The 20,727-nt window shown below is 40.9% G+C and overlaps 1 protein-coding gene across 2 annotated transcripts; it reads left to right on the top strand.

The window, feature by feature from the left end:
• Positions 1-93: 93 nt before the first annotated feature.
• Positions 94-20,616, top strand: golim4a (golgi integral membrane protein 4a). Of its 2 annotated transcripts, none has more exons than XM_020095250.2 (16): positions 94-792; positions 9,447-9,521; positions 9,805-9,854; positions 10,670-10,723; positions 10,941-11,091; positions 12,199-12,281; positions 12,400-12,483; positions 14,175-14,366; positions 14,515-14,706; positions 15,609-15,895; positions 16,330-16,406; positions 16,557-16,627; positions 17,160-17,369; positions 17,461-17,529; positions 17,739-17,828; positions 19,508-20,616. In XM_020095250.2, the coding sequence occupies exons 1-16, from the start codon at positions 606-608 to the stop codon at positions 19,655-19,657; spliced, it is 2,022 nt and encodes a 673-aa protein (XP_019950809.1). In that variant the 5' UTR covers positions 94-605; the 3' UTR covers positions 19,658-20,616. The 2 variants fall into 2 exon arrangements, with proteins under 2 accessions (XP_019950809.1, XP_019950808.2); XM_020095249.2 differs by having other exon boundaries at positions 102-792; positions 14,473-14,706.
• The last annotated feature ends 111 nt before the right edge of the window (positions 20,617-20,727 follow it).

Genomic DNA, 20,727 nt, shown 5'->3' on the forward strand with positions numbered 1-20,727 from the left:
CCCCCCACCCTCACTTCCCAGCTACTTTTTTTTGACGGAGTTCCGTGGCAACCAATCGCTGAGAGGTTTAGCAGTGAGGGTGGGAGCCGGGGCGGGACTTCCTGTGGGGCTGCAGTGGGATGGCAGCAGGCAGCTGCGGGGCTGACACGTATCTGAAGTTAAAGGTGCTCTGGAGGCCGCGTCGAGGACTTGGAGGGGTTTTATTTTTTTATTCCCCCATTGTCTTGTTTCAACAACGCCGGGAAAGTGAAAGTGTGGCAGCGGGGCACAGAGGAGCCGTCACCCCCGGGGTGAGCTGCGTTAGAGCCGCCGGAGTTTGACGTGAAGTCTGGAGAAAATCTGAGCGGCTACTTTGAAGTTCCAGGAGAGGGTCGATCAGCGGCTGAAAGTATGTCCACCACCGGGGGAAGTACCACCGTGTAACCCGTGTTGTTGCTGCCCGGGAATGCTCGGGAAGTGAGGGGAGAGAGAGGTGGGTGGGCGCGTTCCAGTTTTCACCGGGAGGTAAAAAGAAAAAAAAAGAAAGAAAAAGTTGAGTCGGGAAGTTTCCAGCAGTAGAGACGGGGCTTTCTCTCGCAGACAGCGGGGAGCGCTGCGGGTCCAACATGGGGAACGGGGTGTGCTCCCGGCGGCAGCGCAGGATCTTCCAGTGCCTGCTGCTGCTCACCGTGATCTGCGGGATGATGTACGGGGGCATGATGTCCTATGAGATGCACAAGCAGCTGAGGAGGACCGAGGCGACGGCGCTGAAGTACCAGCAGCATCAGGAGTCCCTGTCGGCTCAGCTCCAAGGTAAACACGGCGAAGTGTGATGTGATTGACCGGTGCTCGGTCTGCACGCAGGTGACGAGGTGAGCGTGGGAACTCGTGAGTGCAGCGCCAGACGCCGATAACAGAACTGCGGTTTTAAAAGTTTGCGTAGTCGCTTTCAATCGCCCATCCTTCGTAAAGTCAACACGAGTACTTTTATCAGTTCATTACGAACCACGGGTTAGTTCGGCGGCCATTGAGACGTTACTCTCGTTTGAAAGTTGAAACTGTGTCACATGAAAAGCTTTGTTGTGATTTGTCTGTGTGCCAAAGGTTAACAGGGCGATGATATACCAAGGGCCAGTCTTTGACCTCTGACCTCAGGTGGCTTTCTAATCCTGTGATAAACCAGCAGGTTAAGGTCTGAGCAGATTACTCCAGGGTGTTGGGATTTAGCTGGACATGTCTGCCCTCTGCATAGATCTACTGTAAAGAGAATGACATTTAATGAAACAAGTGGAGTTTACTGCAGGCCGGAGAGGCTTACACACACACACACACACACACACACGCACACACACACACACACACGTCCTTGTTAGGACTTTGCATTGACTTCCCTTTATTGTAAACAATCTAACCAAAACCTTAATTTAACCTAACCCACAATTTGCATATTAACCAGGACTTCAGCAATGACAATTTGCCTCATTGGGACCAGGCTGCTGAGGTCTACTGGTCCTGGCAAGGTCAGTGTTTATGCTGGGAAAGGTCCTAAAGAGGTCCTAAAAAATGAGTACACACACACACCTGGTTGTAGTGGCTGTGTCCCCAGGCTCACCTTAACAGTATACCCATTATTATACTTTGAAGTCATGAGGTGAGCCAGCACATCTGCTTCTTCAGCTGGGATGCCAGGAAGGAAAGGGAGCACACTCACCTCAGTTGGATGGAGAGCCTGGTGAAACATAATGTTATATATAGTTTAAACCTTTAAAGTCTTAAAATAGGTTTTAGAGCTGGGTTCTGCACTGCCCTGCCAATCTCTAGAGGCCATATCATCATCTACCTGTTAACAGCAAAGACCTTATTACTTAAATAAATATAAATATATACATAGTAGAAAGTATGTAAATCACCAATAAGAGCAACAACAAACATTGGAGGCTGTGAGTGTGTGTGCGTGTCACCAGCCCTCAGAGGAGAACAACTTACCGGTTGGTTTGTTTGATTTTTTTCCCCTTGTTATGTCTCTGTCTGAGTTAGCTAGCTCGCTCAATGTACTAATAAACAAAGGGATTGTTCGATAGAAATTGTGGGATTTGGTATTTGACATATGGACTTAACTACAACTACCAAGTAAAATAGTAATGTGTCATCGATTCACCTCACACACATGCAATTACACAATCCCCTCATATCACAGTCCACACACACAAGCAGCTTTGGTTATATCACAGAGGTGCTCCAGTGGTAAATTCGTCCATCACTTTTTGTTTATGCCAGTGTAGACAAAATTCAAACACCTTTCTTTTATTAAAAAAATATTTTAAAAAATCTATTCAACCATGTCATACTACATCATAAAACACTAATAACAAACAGCAGGAAAAATACATGTTGGGCAGCACAGTATGTTCCAGGCCTTTATTTTTAATTCTAGCAGTGTATCTGTTAGAGATTATTTATTTATATATTGTAAAGATTTGTTGGCACAGTCACTAGTTATTTAGTAACAAATTAAGAAACATAATAAGTTACAGTAAAAACCACATTAACACACAAAGCTCCACAGACATTGACTGATCTGTTTGCTTTTTTGCCGTGTGTGGTGAACAGTGTCACACCCACCATTTACAGTATTTGGCTATTAAAAATCTAACTAGAGGAAATTCTTACACACCACACCTCTACCAAAGATTAGAGTCCTGTCCTAGAGTAACCTTGGTGATTTACTCCCGCCCCATAAAGACTCATAAACACACTATGATCTGCGGACAGGATGTGAGGTTTTGTGTCATGCCATTATGCCCTTGGTTTAAAATGAACAGCTGGGCTGAGGATCCACTCCTACATGACTTCATCTCTTTCTGAACAAAGTGTGTGGTCACATCAGGGGGTCAGAGAGTGTGTTGGTGTTTTAGCCCAGACCTGATAATTTAATTCAGCATTTGATCCACCTAATTGTAGTTATCTCAAGCTCACCATCCACAGCTGGGTCCAGCAGTATGCCTCATAGTGTTGTCCTCTAGCTTTCTACTCATCAGATGTGTGTAACCACATGCACAGATTTAGGCCTTATGTTTGTTTTGTCATCATGTGAAACATCCGGTGACAAATTTGAATTGTTAAAGGTAAATTAAACTTCACAGGGTTGTTGTGAATAGCTGCGAGTTTCCATGTAGGCAGCCCTATATGAGAAAAGGGAACTTTTCCTCCATTACAGAAAGTCCCTCACATACTTTTTATAATGTAGATATCTTAGACAAAGGTCACTCGGCTAAGCTCTCAGTCAGTTCCAGGTCAACTGCATACAATTGGCTTCTATTTCGTTTTTCAAAAGATGCACTAAATCTGCTATATTTAGAGCATGACATTGTAATGTGACACTTCGAAGAAAGCGATAGCGTTTAACCCCATTCACATCGAATTCAATACCACGCCCATACTTTTATTGTGAAGCAATGGACCATTCAGCCAATCACAGGGTCTAACCCATTCAACATCCATTGGCCGACAGTTGATTGTAGTTTTTCCTGTCCTATATTTCGAGGTGGGCCATAGCTTTGGGGTTGTGAGATGGATGTATTGATTCGCTGTTGCCCACTATAACCAGAGGCCGGCAGTTGTAAGTCATTTAAAAGCATCGACTGGCACTTTGTGGTTGTGCCTGCACTCTGACAAATGTGTCCCCATGATTTAACACCCATTCACTCCCTCACACACAATCATACAAACACTCACACACACTCACAAAGACACAGTGTGCTGTTGGCAAAAACATGAATCAAACACAATAACTGCAGCAGGCTCAAAATAGTATATCATCAACACTTTTGTCTCCTTCTGTTTATTGTAATAACCATGCTCATGTAAATGTTATGGTCTGTTTTTCTTCAGGGGATAAAAGGAAGTAATACTTTTGTTTCTTAAATGAACTGCATTTATCTTGTGATTACTTAGTCTTTATGACCGCTCATGAAGTGCTTGAAATTACAGATCATATTCACCCATTCACACAAACATGTTCATGCAGCATTTGCAATACGCTGAGCATTGTCTAAAACTCATACACCCGTCTTACAATGCTGGCACAGCAGTCAGTGGCATTTTGCTCAAAAGACAGTTTAACATGCGGACTAGGGGAGCCTGGAATCAAACCACAGAACATCCCATTAGTGTACGAGTGGCTCTTTACCTCCTCTCTACCCCCGAAGCCACAGTTAGAAATGCACTCTGTTCCTGGATTAAACCAAAGTATTGGACCTGATTTGGGATTTGGTATTTCCTGATAAAAATGAAAAAGTTAGACGTTGTCATGCTGAGTGTCTTCCAAACTCTAATCCCAAAGAAATGAGCAATAAAAACATGAGATGTGACTTGAAACCAAAATAAATCAAGTCACATCAGAAGACATTACTCTGCACATTCCGAATATAAAGCTGTAGTTTATGTAAAATAGCGCAGGTAAAAACCTATTCTTCAATCTGTTTCTGGGATTTTGTTACATCAGTGGGTTCCAGGGGACTGATGTCAGGATGCAGATCAGACCACTGTCTCCATACTACTTCTCTTAGGGTATAAATCTATCTGTCCCTCAACTCTTCAACCTTCATCTAGTATATTTGGTCCATGACAGGAGGTCAGTTTCTTACCAGGTTCTCAACTCTCTGAGATGTCTCCAATTAACTGAGTCACAATTTAAAGAAAAAAGACTTAACACCACTCACAACCACCTTTTGTCTAATTTACACATGTTACAATGTATAATTTCTGGGTATAAAGGTTCCTATGTGGTCAATGTTTAGTAGAAGATAGAAGGAACGCTGCAATACAAGGGAAATTTGAAACTTCCAATACTTTTCACTGGAAGCTTTACGCAAGTAGTCCCCTGTGTGTGTGTGTGTGTGTGTGTGTGTGTGTGTGTGTGTGTGTGTGTGTGTGTGTGTGTGTGTGTGTGTGTGTGTGTGTGTGTGTGTGTGTGTGTGTGTGTGTGTGTGTGTGTGTGCGTGCGTGCGTGCGTGCGTGTGTGTGTGTGTGCTCGGTAGTACAGTGGCTGTATGAATGAGAGCACACATACACATACAAACCAACCACAGACAAATCCTGGAGCCCATTTGATAGTGTTCACAGTGCATGCCCCAGCCAACTCTAACCAATCCAATCTTTCTACATCTAAGCTAGTAGACCAGTAAAGGTCACCGCCAAAAGAACTCCCTTGTTCTCGCTCTGCTGATGCACTTTAACCGCACTGTGAGGGAAATGTTTCATTTGTCTGAGCCCGAAACAATAATGCAAATTGAAGTTTGAACAACATAAGGACAGGTGTACTAACCAGTGTTTTGAAGGTTTTCCTTTGTGGGATGGTAGACCCTTTGTACAGTATGCGTGGGTTGAGCTGCACCTTGAAAAGCTGTCGTTTGTTTCTCTTCTTTTCTGGTGCGGCAGTCAGAAGAAAGTGGCAAAGAAGTGAAGGATGACTCATACACAAAACAAAAGAATATTAAGACTGTAGGCAAAATTCAAACTCCTGAAACATACAATTCCCTTAAAAAACATTTTCCGAACTCTGCTTTCCACATATTTAGAAATCAGCAGAAGATGGTCCATGCAGATGTGTTCGAAACAACATTCAGGCGAGGGCTTCTGGGTAGAGCATGCAGAGGCATCATCATGTGTTTTTGTTAACAGCACATCGACACCATCGTTTTTTAGTTTTGTGTCTGTTGCATGTTAGAAAGGTGATCAACATGCACACGCACTTGCTGTGAGTTTTCTGGACATTTCCTGCTGTATTCTCACAAGGGCTCACCAATATATTACAAGGGGGCTGGCAGGAAAAGTTCCATAAAACATATGGAGCATCAGACTTCAATCGATCAATCGATGTCTGAAAGCAGCTTATTTGAATATGTTCTGTTATATTGATTTATTTTGAGCTGGGTTGATGAAATCGACTCTAAGGCAATCTCTCGTTTCGGGTTTGTACTTAGTTTAATAATGGAATGCTTTGAAAATGACTAAAGTAAAATACAATGCAGTTTAATATTTCAATTCATCACTTCAAAATCTTTGCTCTTTAACCTTATTATGTTTATGTGAAGCAAAGTGAGTTTCTAAAAGGAACATACTTAATAAATAATAAATGTTTCCTTGTAGAAATATTAGTGAGTTTTAATAATTTAGAAGCACAAATGACATGCGTTTTTACACTGTAGTTCCTTTGTAGCTGTTGCCCAACTTGTCCATGTTGTCCCCTAGAGAGAGGGTGTGTGTGTGTGTGGTGTGGCCAGAGCTGAGCAAAGAGCAACATGGCCTCATCTACTGAGACGCCACAGAACCTCAGACAAGCAGAATAAAACCTCACTAATGTGATGTCACTGGACGTCTCTCTGATCAGGATCACAGGAAAGGAAGAATTTGGACTTTGTCGGATTTCACCCATTTCATAGGGATTCAATCAGAGTGCATCAGGTTTTTCTAAGGCTTTCATATGAATTTAGATTATGAACATGACAAAGGCTCATAAAACCCTGAGAAGTGGTCACTGCAGCGAACACTGATAGCCTCTCTGTCAGTGTTAGTGTGTCAGAACTAGTTACAAAGTTCAAGTTAAACATATTGTTCGCTCTGCCAAGGAGGTTATGTCTCCGCCTCTGTCCATTGATTTGCATTGGTTGTTTTGTTTGTCAGCTAGATTATGCAAAAACTACTAAAGCAATAATTCATGGATCTAAATGAAAAATATCAGACATATTTAGAGAACTGATACCCATGAGCGTGCAGCTTGATTTTAAAGGGACTGTAGGGTTTTGGCAGTATGCACTCTGTGACATTCTTCCAATATTTTATCAGTAAATCCACTGGTATGACCAGTTGAGTAAATTTGATGAAATTACAATTTTCATTTGACAAAATGTGTTTTGCAAAAAACGTGTTAATATAAATGGCATCAGACAGTAAAAACTACAGGCCTGAAATCTTTGGAAAGCTGTACCTTTTTATATACTGAAGAACATATACTGTACATGTTTACTCTAATATAGCATAATAGTAGTAATAGTTATAGTAATAGTGGTGTGTAGACGATGGCAGATGTTTGAGAAAGCAATTAACCTCTGACGTTAAAATGTTTTGCTGGACGGTGTCACTGTTGAAGAGCGTGTTTGTTTTATTCCAGAGGAAGAGAGAGAAAGATGTTTTCTATGAATAGAGGCCAACATTTTTTTTATTAAATAACAATATATTCAAACAGACTTCATAGCTTAGTTGTTTGTGCTGTATAAGCTTGGATAACTACAAATTACTTTACCAAGTCTGCCGTCTCAGCATGTTATTTTGGTTTGTGTATTTCCATGACTGCCTCTCTCCCTTCAGTCTTTCCTGGTTTTCTGCCTGTGTCATTGTTTTGCTCTTTTATTTATTTTCATTTTTGGTTGCTTATTCTCTGTGCCGACATCTGCTTCTCTTTTCTTCACTCGTTCTCTCCCTTCTTCTTCTCAGCTTTATTATCGTCGTGAAATTCTAACAACGTTGTTCTGGGTAGCAAAACAGTAAAAGTTTATCCTGGAGTCTGTTGAGTTGGCGCTTGAAAAGGAAGAAAAGCCACATCATCAGTTTGACCTGCCATTACACCCAGGTCAGGAGAGAGAAAATGTGACAGAGAGGAAGAAGTTTCAACCTTTGTCCTCTCCTTCATACTGAAGTGATTTGTAGAACAAATTAACTGAGATTAATATGGCAAATCATTTACTGTTACTTAACTGTTACTATCAAATAAATGTCACTCTTTCCTCTCAGTAAATGCTGTGTCAATACTGTGTAGTGTCCCGTACAACGCTGCCAACTCACAGATTTAGCCAGTAATCGGGGGATGGAGGCGAGGTAACAAGGTACTGATGATACACACTATAGTATAACTTGGCGGGGGTAATTGAAATACTTTATGAATCCATATTATGTTTCTTGGTTATTTTTCCTTTCAAAGGCTTCTCCTGAAGAGCCTGGAAGGCCTCGTTTGCTTTCTTGTCTTCTTTCCTTAAAGCGTCTACTTCACTAATTAACAAGTTATATTCTCATCTATTCGCTAGTTTGGCTCACATTGATACAGCATAGCCAACGCAATGGCTACAGTTGTGTTAAAGCTAATCAGGAAGTCTCTGAAAAAGAGGTATGACGTTTCTGAAACACAGTTCAAGATGTTTCTCAATCCGAGAGTGTGCTGATATGCAGTCTTGAAAGAAACACGTAGCCTGTTAAAATCTGAGGAGTTAAAGTTAGAGTTGAAGTAAGAATTCCTATTTCATATCAGTAATATGTATAGTCTTGTTTTGCTTTAGGTGGTTATTACTTGAATCCCCCTTTTGAATACATATAGGTCATAAACCCAGTCTCCTCTATGTTAGTGGATGGAGCATGGACTAAAAGGTCAAAGTGCATGTCAAATAAGTTCCTCTCAAAGATTGTTTCTGTCATTTTAGGTATTTTCATCACAATGATTCTTCTTCAAGTGTTAATTTTTGTTACGTTTTAATTAATACTTCAATAACGGGTTGAAATGTCATGATTGACAGCTGAGACTGACTTGTGATTGGTCCATTGTGTGTATCAGCAGGACCTTGTTACCGCAGCTACATTCCCTGATTACTGGCACCAAATATGTGAGTTGGCAGTGTTATCCAGGATGTTTTGGCTTTATTTTTGTCAGTGGGAGGAAGTGGAAACACTTCATACATTTTTATATGCAGTTTATGTCCATCACGTATTCATTTGTTGCATTGTTTGTGTGTTGTATCAGCTATCATGCTGTTTTCTGTTATTTCCAACCTGTAACTTGTATCTTACTGCCTAGTGGACCTAATTCCCCACAGGGATTATTTCTGCTTAGTTGTAATTTAATCTTGAATCAGATCAAGGTAAAAAATAATGGAGGAAATATTTTTTTTAGTTTGAGACCGAGTCAGAGTAGTTTGGAGAGGACAGAAAGTAGAAGTGTTTCTAAAAATAAAAAGAGGATCTCCATTCAAATTAAGAGGCATAATAGAGCTTCTGGGTTAGTGAGGGACATGTTGGACTATTTTATCATATCAATTTACCCTCATCTGGTAAGAGGTGAGTCCTTCCTGAAAAACTTCTTTGACTTAAGCCACCAGGCACAGCAGCCTGAGACAAAGTATTTGTAAATCACCACAGATGTGAGGAATACCACAGCTTTCTGTCGATGGAGGAGCCGTCGTGTCCCTGAGATCAATGTGGCTGAATAAATATCACACTGCGCTCTTATATCAACCATAATATGCATATCCTGTCTCAGGCTCTGCTCTCTCTATAATTGATCTTTAAATTGGAGTGAGTGCATATATTATTGCAATTGTTTATTGCTATTGCAGCTTTCTTTTTGTCTAGTTTTCCGTAAAACAAGAGGTCTATGTTTTATTCCTTTATTCATCCCCTCCATCTGTGTTTTTTATGTGTAGTTGTGTATGAGCATCGCTCCAGGTTGGAGAAATCTCTGCAGAAGGAGAGGTTAGACCACAAAAAGGCCAAAGAAGGTGAGAAAAATAACATCTATTCTCTATTTTTGACTCTAGTCGTACATCTGTATGTAAAGGACCTTTGGGGAATTCATCATACCTCAAACTGTGACTGCATATCATGTGATGGTAGAATAAATATCAGGTTGCTCTACATGCTTAAAATATTTGATTGTATTATCATATTTAACTTTGGATAAAGGCATCAGCTAAATAGATATGAGTGAATTGTTGAACAGTGAACCTTACTTTACATTTGTTAAAGTTACGTAAAATAAGATTGATCTGTTCTGATTTCTAGATTATCTGGTTTATAAACTTGATGCACAACAGTCACTGAACAAGGAGAAGGTATGTTTTGTACATAATTACCATTTCTTTAATTCATCTGTACATCTATACAACTTTGCAACAGCGACGCAAATAAACTGCATAAAATAACAACTACTTCAGGAGCTTATAATGTATCATAGTGCTTTTGGATATTTCTAGCATTTTTAAGGATCTACTTTGTCCAAAGTCTTCTTTGTTTGTAAACTTCTGTACTTATTGGATTAGTTTATTATCTTTGACAGGAGTTGAGTCGCCTGTTGCTTACCTCTTGCTTCAAGTCAGCTCCATCACATCCTTTTAAAGACAAAAATAACTGAAAAATGTCAAAAGACAAATATATTAAATGAATTGACAGATATATTTTATATCAGACTGGACAGAAGAGGAAGTTATTGTTGTTCATCTTCTACTACTACTGCTTCAAAATATCAATAACACATATTCTGATTGGTTGTGATTGGACATGTCGGAAGTGAAACCTCGGAAAAATCAACCTATGTCCAACAAAATAAAAGCTGCAATATCATACAGCAAAAAAACTTTGCTGATATGAAAGCTTGCATTGACTGGATATAGACAGGAAAAATATTAATTGCACGAAAAAACCTATCTAGTTTGCAAAGGCCTTAATTCTTTAGGGTTAACATTTTAGCTGTTTCTCATCTGGTTTGTAAACGTTTCTGCTTGTGTTGCTGTGTGAGACGTTTGAAAGAGCTTTGTGCTGTAACTGACACGACCAGCTTGAATTCACCTCTTCTCTATTATCTGTTGTAACTGTAACCACAAACACGCTTTGTTGAGTTTTGTAACCTTTTGTCTTTATGTTAAAACAGCAAGACTCCAGCAGCAGATTCAATTCTTTACAAGTGCAACATCAGATGTTAAAGGTATGACATTACCAACACTGACACAGATATCCTCTGTCATTTAAACACACTCTAGCAGACTTCACAGCTGCATCCTTCCTCTTTTATTAGTTAGGAAGTCAATGCCTGGTTGGGGGAAGGGTCTGTTTTTCATTCATGATTGATGATTCAGTGATTTTATTATGAGGAGAAAATCAAACCCATATGATGACAGTGGATTTATTTTGTCCTCTTTCAGAACCAGCATGACGACCTGAAGAAGCTGTATTACGACCTGCAGGAGCAGCACCAAACGCAGGGCGAGGACCACGGCCGGCTGCTGGACGAACACAAAGAGCGCTACGAGAAGCTGCAGCAAATCAAAGACGTAGAAGTCACCCAACTCAAAGGTGCAGTCTTCCGTCTTTATGTAGTGGTGTCATCATCATTTACTTTGTCTCCATCTTCTGATAGTAACAAGTACTGCAGGTCTTAAACCAAATGTTTTATATGCAGCCCTTTAGATCTAGAAAAGTAAGCACTGTATTATGCCCTTTCAGTACGTGGTAAATAAGCACCAAGCTTTACAGAAAACTGTTGTATTTCATTTTCCATACTGCTAAAGATACGTGAACACAAGTGGATCCAGGGTTTGTAACTTGAGTCATAGGGATAAAAAAGCAGTCGAATAGAATAGAGTAGTAAAAAAAAGTTTAGCATTAAATAAACAACCAATATATATATAAGGGTTAAGAAAAGTACAGCGTATAGAGAGGCTGACCTGGGCTACATCCATACTACTACATTATCATTTAAAAAGTATTAGCTCTGCTACGGATACGCCTGGCATCCAAACTTTCTTTTTTGTTTGAAAACTGCAGCACAGTGTTTAAGTCTGGAACTGAGATATTTGGAAACGATGACATAGACACTTACAAGTGCTTAATGATTGGATCTTTTTGGTCATGTCTTGGCCTTCACTGAGGCTCTCATCACATGACCCCCTTCCAGAAAAAAAACCAAAAAACAGCATTAGCCTCAGAGCTGTGCATGGCTCCCTACGTGTCTGCCTTGGTGGAGCTGTGTGCACTCTGGTTCTGTGCCTGGCGCCATGCATGGCTTACTGGGTGTCTGCACCAGTCACATGGTCTTGCTCTCTCTTGCTTTCACTCTTACTCATGTCTACATACTCTCAACCAGATGAGCTTACAGGTACCGAAAATTGGCATTGGCGATTGGTGTGAATCGGTACCAAACCCTAATGGACGGGGATTAAAATTGGAGCCAAAGTGCTTGTGTGGTCAGAGCTCATTTTAGTTTGAAAATCCTGTTTTCAAATAAAAAACATAGCATGGATGTAACCTCCTGAATTTGAGGGAAGAGGAGCAGTGTTTGCTGACAGGAGGAATTCCTTAATCCAAGTGCAGGTGGAAGGGGGGAGATATTGCTCTTGTTGCATGTGTTTGTTTTGTTGGTTGAGTTGCAAACTTTCTGTTGATGTGTTTTTCATTCTGCAGATAATGTATTTAACCTGAGGGAGGAAAACAAACAGCTGAGGAAGGCCCACCATGACATTCATGTACAGCTACAGGACGTACAGGTGAGAACAGACTCTGGCAGGTGATATAACATCTGACCCCTCTCATGATTTTGAAGAATATCAGCTTTTGCTTTCAAGCAGAAGACTGAACAGTGTGTGTCTTTGTGTGTGTGTTCAGATTCAGCATCAGGACTTGAAGGCAGTGCACAACCAGCTGACACTGACACTCGAAGACCACAAGAGTGCGCTGGCTGCAGCTCAGGTAGGAGCAGGCATCAGAGAGATGCAGTCTCATTGTTCACTGCAGTCTGTGAATACTGATTGATGCAGAATATCTGCTTTCAGTCACAGAGGAAATAATAGACAATAAGTTGAATTGAGAGATAAATGATTTCTGTTTAATTCAAATGTAACATAGTTTTTTTTAGCATGTTAGCAGAGAAGATACAAAAACCAGGGCAGAATAATTGGAGAAAAAATGGCTTATTTGGTTATGTTGAACATTATATGTCACTTATCTGATTGAACCCTCCTTTATTTATGATATGCACCCAGTTGTGCAAGTTCTGTACTTTCATCACGTCCCCAGAGCAGCTGAAACATCCTCCTCTCTCCTCTGCAGTCCTCTCAGCTGTAACCTTACTTTAACCCTCCCTGTAAAGCTGAGATGTTTATTGCAGTGAATTGTAAAATCACTAGCAAGAAGACAGGAAAACAGATTCCTGATGAGTTGCTTGTTTTTTTTTTGTTGTTTTTTTTGATCGATCAGATGTTGCAGTTTCTCCTTGGAAGTGATCTTTGAAATGCCTGAATGGTTTATTGAATGTACAGTACTCTGTCAAATCCCTTATTATCTTCCTTTCTGTCTCCATTCATGGATTTTCACTGACTCTCCTCTCATTTCCGCTCTCTCTCTGTCTGCAATTGCTAATTTGTTTTAAGGCCTATGCAGCTTTTCATTAGAGCTTCCAGTTGGATGGGCACAATTTACGAACATACATACACACACACACACACACACACACACACACACATACACGCACATACACAAAACTCTTTCCATCACTCCAGGGGTTTTGTTTATTCAGGGCTGTCAGAGCAGTACATCTAAAGGACGTTGCAGCCAATCAGCCGGAAGGATATAATGGAGGGACTGGAGCGAGACGAAAAAGAGAGGAGGAATTTAAGAAAGAATTTTTTTAATTTAACGATGTGGCCTGGTTACAAAGTACTGGTTTGTGTGTATGTGCTGTATAAAAGCATGGTGTCATTTAATGTTTTACTACCGTGGAGGATATGGTCTGTTCGAAGAGAAATGTTTGTTTCACCTCAGGAAAAAAGTGTTTTTAAGTCTAATTAAAAATGTTTCGTGTGTAGATACATTTGTAGGTGTAGAGTTTATGTTGGTGTAATGTAATGTTTCTTTTTATCAGGCATCATATGTATTCAAATTTTAAAATAATCCCCAGCGCTATCTTTTTTGGTCCTCGAGGCTTACACAGAGAAGAAATTATAGTACTATTTCAATGGAGTCAGTTTTTCTGAACTGCAATAAATACTTTTTAGAAAGGTTATCAATACATCTCTGACTGATTGGTTTAAATCCGTTATAAGCTTTTTAAACAACTTATGAGCTGCCTGGTTGTGAGTAATCTTGGTCAATTCTTAAACTAAAGTATTATCTTACTTTCTAATCAATCATCTAGTCAACAGTTCTGCAGTTGAAAATAAGAGAGCGTTATTGGTCTATCTGCTTTCTAACTGAGACACAGCCAAAGCCAACAGTTTATTATAATAGTTAATAACTGATCTGTAAAACATTGGTCAATTATTTAACACATTCATTAAATTACAACCTAAACTCTTTTAAAAAGTTATTGTACAGTGGTACCAGACTTAGAATCACTCCCTCATGTTTCCCTCTCTAACGGTTGTGAGTGTTGTTCCCTTTAGGTACAGGTGGATGAGTACAAGCAGCTGAAGGAGTCCCTCATCAAGGCGCCCATCTTGAGACAACCTCAGCCAAAATCTGTCCCCCAGGAACTAAAGGCAGATGCACCTAAATCCCACATCTATCAAGAGCAGCAGGCTGTGACACATGAAGAGGAGCCAGCCCCTGAAACTCACCCGGCCCACCATGACACGGTAACATAAAAGTCTTTGGTATCACTTTACTACAAGGTCAAAGGGTATATAAAAAATATAAAAGAACACTGATCGATAAATGTACCTTTCCCTCACCGAAATCAAGCCCCGCCCCACTGAACCTCAAAACGCCTTGTCAAACAAACAGGAGGATGATGGAGAGGGAGAGGCAGAGAGGAAGAGGGAGCTGGCAGAGGAGGAGATGGCTCAAGCAGGACAGCCTCAGAAGCTTGAGGAGGACCCCGACCAACCACAGGATGATCAGCAGGAGGTAGAGGAGCCGGAACAGGAACAGCCAGATGAGAACGCACTGGATCAACTGAGACATCAGCCACAACCGGTCAGAACTCGTCTAGATTAATTTAGTCTTAAACAGTTTAAACTGGCCTTACACGATATTTCCTGTATATCTTGATTAGAGTAGCTGTTGAGTGATTTTCAACTTTAAGACCTTTTTAGACCATGTAGGTCCTTGTGAAATCAGGGACACAGCTACTGCTCAAATTTTAGTGCTGATCATTAAAGGGGAATTGTGATATTTTTTACGTCAGCCCTTTGTTTAAAAATGTGGCTGTGTAATTAATGGAGCTAACAATATTTTGGAATTTGTCCAGTAGATTGCCTCTGCTTGCAAACACGACCCATTGGCAGTGGCTACAATGTAATGTTATGGGCCAACTGTGACTCTCTCTCTTTGAAGGAGCTCTCCGTCTGTATACTGCGGCTCAAACAAGTCATGACAGGAATCCAAGTTGAAATTTTCCATTTCAGAAAAAGATTCAGCCACAATAGTTTCTTTCAGTCAAATCCAAAACTCCTCTCTTTAACTCTCTTTCTCATGCATCTTTCCTTCTCCACCTTCCTGCAGCAAGTCTCACGAGACCTGACAGTGAGATTTCTTATTGAGTGAGGCATGTTTAATGTGGCCAAATCTAAGCAAAGACACAGAATAACAATTTCATTGGTAAAAAAAAAAACATTTCGATTACTGTCACACTTTCCCCATAAGATTACATCACCATTCATTTACACACCCACATTTACAAACATTATTATAGAACCAGAATGAATTACAACCAGTGTCCTGGCAGTTTGCTCATTGTGTTGTGTTCATTGTTTTATACCGTTATTTTCATCTCCTGAACCTCATCTAAGGATGAATTATATCATTATGCTCATGTTTGTCTCCAATTAGCAGCAAATTAGTGTTTCATTTTTCTTCATCTGTTTTTCATCTCAAAGGATCCCCATGCAGAGGTGCACCAGGACTCCCAGCTGCAGCCCGATGCGCACGCCCAGGTGGCGCGAGTGAAGTCTGCGTACGAACAGCAGCAGGAGCAGCAGCGCCTGGAGGCTCAGAGGGTAGAGGAGAGCAGGCAGATCCATGTGCGACAGGAGGCCCTGCGAGTTCAGAGGAAGAAGGTGATGATGGAGAGGGAGCAGCGGCTGAAGGAGGAGAAGGAGAGAGAGCAGCAGCAGCACAGGGAGGCCGACAGACGCGAACAGCTGCTGAGAGAGGAGCACCAAAGGTCAGGTCTCAAATCAGCTGGAAGACATTTGCCCAAATGACACAAAAACATACTTCCACATTTAACCTATCAATCCTGATTATTTCAGTTTTATTTGTCCAGCTTTTAGGCTATTTCAGTTATCCTCCCCTGACTGCTAGAAGGAAGGATGCCAAAGCCATTACATTTGGCATTGATTAACCCCAGCAAATAAAATCTCCCTCCCACAAACTTTGTTTATTATAATTCACTGTAATGTTTCCACTCACCAAACTAATGAGTCTCATGATGATGCTCTGAATAAACCAAAGGCTCGGAGAATGGGAAAGACAAAAACTGCAATATGGCAAGCAGTCAATTTTCCAACTCTTTATAGTTAACATGCATGTTTCTTTTCTGATGTGGCTTCTAGAGCCTGTGCCCCTCTGACTGCTGACTGTCACTGTTGTCATTAGGAAGAAGACAGAGTATGAGAACATGGACAATGACATTGTTGAAGGAGAAGAGGACCGGCACACTGACGATGAAGAGGGTGAGACAGTAATTGTACCGATAATGAAATAGACCGATTGTTAAATGATTACGTCATATGAAGTACACAGTGTGAAATGCTCTCTGAAATAATTTTGTCAGAGTCTGAGCTCAGAGTCGCTGTTTGCTCATTGTGTGTGTGTGTAAACAGAGGGAGATGCTCATAAGCTACATGAGGGGGAGGACAAAGAAGGAGCAGATCACAGAGTGCCATCACAACAGGTGAATATCCATCCATCCATCCTGTTCACTCCATCTGTTTATCAGCCGTCCATCATTTCAGTTCCTTCACTCCTTAATTATTTTTAATAATTTAATTAAACATTTACGTTACATCATCCCAAGGAGCTGTTTGTGAGAATGCAAATGTTCCAGTCAGCTGCTGTGGACATTTTTCTGAACTTTTCCTGAAAGCCCCCTAGTGGCATGTACAGAAAATGTCTGAGTGAGCCAATGTGAGAGAAAGAAATTGTCCACTTGGAAAGACACAGGCCTCAAGAGCTTTTAGTGATAAGGGCTGACACCAGTTCAATGTGCTGTAAACAAAAACACATGATCTCCACAGCAGAATTTTTATTTTGTGTCCCTCCTCCTGCATGTCCTAACCCAGGAAAATGTCCAAACCCAATTTTGGACATATTCAGTTACTATGAAATCTTATGCACCTTTTCACTTATTACTATCGTGCACATATCAACCCACCTTTACCATATCGATTGTATCTCTTCCTCATTTTTTATCTCTTCCTGTGAAGGGGGACGGAGATGGTGAGCTGGACCCTGAGGACGACCCCAACAACCAGGGTGAGGATGAGTTTGAGGAGGCCGGGGATGAGCGGCCTCAGCACAGGGTGACAGAGGAGGAAGAGGAGGTGGTAGATGAGGAAGAGGAGCAGGCAGCACCAGCACAGCATGCAGACGCACACCCTGGCCCTAAACAGCCGGCTGTGGAGGAGGAACTGGTGGTGAGTATGTTTTCAGGGAAGAATGAGACAAGAGACAGTTGGAGAGGTTGTGTAGGAAGTGTCTGAACTTGTGTGTGTTTTGTGTGTTCAGATGGCTGGAAACCCAGATCAACAGGAAGATACGCTGGACGACCAGTATCAGGAGGAAGTAGAGGACGAGGTCTGTAATACACACAGTCAGGTGCACATTTTACATACTGACAGAAGGGTTAGGTAGAGAAAATAACAAACGACAAGCAGGAAAAGGCAGATTTAACACCAAACACTACACAAATATGTATAACAGGTCCCAGAACTTTTGTTTTTTATTTCTTACTCTTAAAATCAGTCGAGCATTGAACTCTCTCTCTTGTTGCTGCTGCTCTAAAGGCCCAGGAGGACATCGTTGGTGGGCAGAAGAGAGAAGAGGAGGGGGAGGATGAAGGAGAGGATCCGTATAACGAGGAGAACATAGATCAAGTAGGTTCTTCTGTGGAGAACCTGTCAGCGAGTCTCTGGCCTCTTCTCCAAACATTCACACTTCTTAACTCCTGCTTTTTATTCCCACATCTCAAATTGCTATTGATTTTTTTTCTTTTCTCTTAAACGTATTAAAAATATGCGTCCAAGGTGCTCAGGCAGTTTTTCTGAAATGCACCCCATCCCTGGCTTTACAAGTATAGTTAGCAGTGCGCTGTCCAGCACCTAGCGGCAATTAGTGGAACTGCATGCCAACAACCTCCACAGTTTAACATTCTGCTGAGTTGTGTTGTGGTTCAGGCAGACAGGTGCTATGCATCCAATAATAATTCATTCACATTTCTACAGCCTGACTGAGGAGTCCCATTTTATTATCTAGGCCTTATCCCAGCTATTGAAGAACAGTTACAGCAAAAAGCAGCCGTTAAATGTTTTGGTGGTCCATCTGGAAATATTCACTGCTCTGTTTTAGCTGTACAGGGATTCACGCGCGTGTGTGTGTGTTTGCATATCTGTGTGTCGTCCCTGTAACTTGAAGCAGGCCTCATGTGTGTCCTGGTAAATGAGGGAGATCAGGTAGAGAGTCCTCAAGTATCATGTTTCCACCTGAGCCTGGACTATTCAATTTGACCTAAGAGGGAATCTGTTTGATCGGAGGAGCTCACACATATTTTTTGATTACAAAAACTATAAAACTGGTTTATATTGAATATTGTTTAAACGTATAATATTTAACAATAATATTAAAATGTCTAAAAACAGCTTCAACAATGTTATATATATTGTTGACTTGTGTACTGACATCATCCAAAATGCTCCCAACAATGTTCAAAGCCAGAGAAATCCCTTGCTTTGATTAACTTCTGCAGCAAATGACTGGAGAAGGAAAAACTAACTGGTAATGGATCACCATTATTCATTGCCATTTACTTATATAAAACTATAAAATAAAACTTTAAAACATTTACTCATCTATGAACATGATTTTTTGGCTGAGTCACATGAGGTAGATTTTTTTTATCAGCAATGGCGGTGATGGCAACATCTCCCATGATCCCTTGCTGCTTCACGACGTCATCAAACTAGATTCTTTGTTACTGTTTTGATTGAGTGGCTGAAGTTACATTTTGTACTTGTACATCTTTCTTGTTTGATTGTGTTGGTTGTGATATTGTTTTAAGTTTTATCAAAGATGTGTAACTAAAATGAGTAAAACAAATTTGCAGATGTTGATGAAACAAGTGGTTTTAGTTCAATTAAGTTCATGTGTATCGCCGTCCCCCCTTCTTTAACGGACTTGTCGTCACATGTAATTTGAGCTTAGTGAAGCTTCCACTTTATTCAGCTCCATTCATGCACGGCTGCACAGTCGACCTGGCAGACGAGTCCCAGGTGAACCTCTTATACAAATGTCTCTGCTCTCATTTATTTACAAGAGAATTACACTCCTGTGTGTTACAGTGCTGTAGACAGAGAAAACATTCAAACACTCACTGTCCTGGTGCAGAGTCACAAAACCTACATCTTTGTTAGTTTGCCTTTATACTTGAAGTCAGACGATCATAATGCAAAAACGGGAGCGTGAGACTAAATGGTAAAGATGAAGACAAATAATATTTCATCATTTGGTGCGAAACAAATGTTGAATCATTTTGCTTTGTGCTCGTGATTTGCTGCAGGAGGAAGTAAAACACCAGGAGGGTCCGAGAAACGAGGGGAATCACAGAAAAGACGCTGAGAACGAGGAAGATAATTACGAAGAGGAAGAGGAGGTCGAGGAGGACACAGCTGGTCGTGACAAGGGAACCAATCGGAGGGCGGAGATGTAGGACAGACGCAGACTTGAACCAGCTGCAGTGCCTCTTCTGTCCGCCCGTACAGCCTATCAGGTCTGTCCTTCTCTTGTTTCTCAAAGGAATAATCGCAGCCATTCATCCAGAATTCCTATTAGGAAAACTTGGAATTTGTGCCTGGAGGACGGGAGGCGATTCCAAACACTGTGGGGTTGGAACTGATCAGCTCATACTGTGGAAACGGACAGAATCTTTTGGACGGAAATTGGATGTATACTGAATATGTTTTCCTTTCTTTTCTGTCTTCTCACACGTCTGCCTGATCGCCTGTCTGGTTCTGTGACAGACAGAGAATGTATTTTTATCACGTGCTGTCTTTTGTATAAAGAAACCAAAACAAAGTATGTTATTCTAAGGCTTTTATACAGGTTGTTTGTTTTAGCTCAGATTTTATTTTCTAGCATTCCAGTCGATCGAGTCATTTCCTGTTATTTATTGTTCATCGTAACTCTGACAATCGTGAAACGTTTTGCCCCTGACTGAAGGGCTTTTATCGACTTCTTGATGCTTGAATGTTTCCACTGGATATTTCACACAGTTCTGGTGAAGCAATTTTGTGTCACTCTGACATGTAAGTGCCTTTCCATTCTGGGAAACTCTTGGTCTTTTTACATTTTTACATTTGGTAAATCATTTCAATAGGACAGCCAGTTAGTGCTAAAACAAAAACTGCAGATTGCTTCAGTGTGGCCTTAAAGGAGCAGGGGAGCTGTTTCATGTTGACTGCTGGTGTGAATAAAATTCACAAAATCTGATGCAATGTAATGCAACATCTTTAGTCTACTGTACAATGTATAGTAAAACAAATGCTGACAATTTGTATGTTTCTCTCTGCTGGTTACATTTGATACAAAGTCGTTGGACTGTATGAAATCGTGTTTGTCACTTGGATGGTGTGTGGAATAAAGAGGCTGAAGGATGTCAGGTAACTGTAATTGTGTTCTCTCTCCTCTTTTCAGATGTTTATATATCTCAAATTGGGTACAAATATTCATTTGGACTCAAGGATGATGTGATTAGATTTTGGTGGTCAAAGGTCACGGTGA

The sequence above is a fragment of the Paralichthys olivaceus genome, chromosome 11, assembly GCF_024713975.1.
Source record: "Paralichthys olivaceus isolate ysfri-2021 chromosome 11, ASM2471397v2, whole genome shotgun sequence".
NCBI lineage: Eukaryota > Metazoa > Chordata > Actinopteri > Pleuronectiformes > Paralichthyidae > Paralichthys > Paralichthys olivaceus.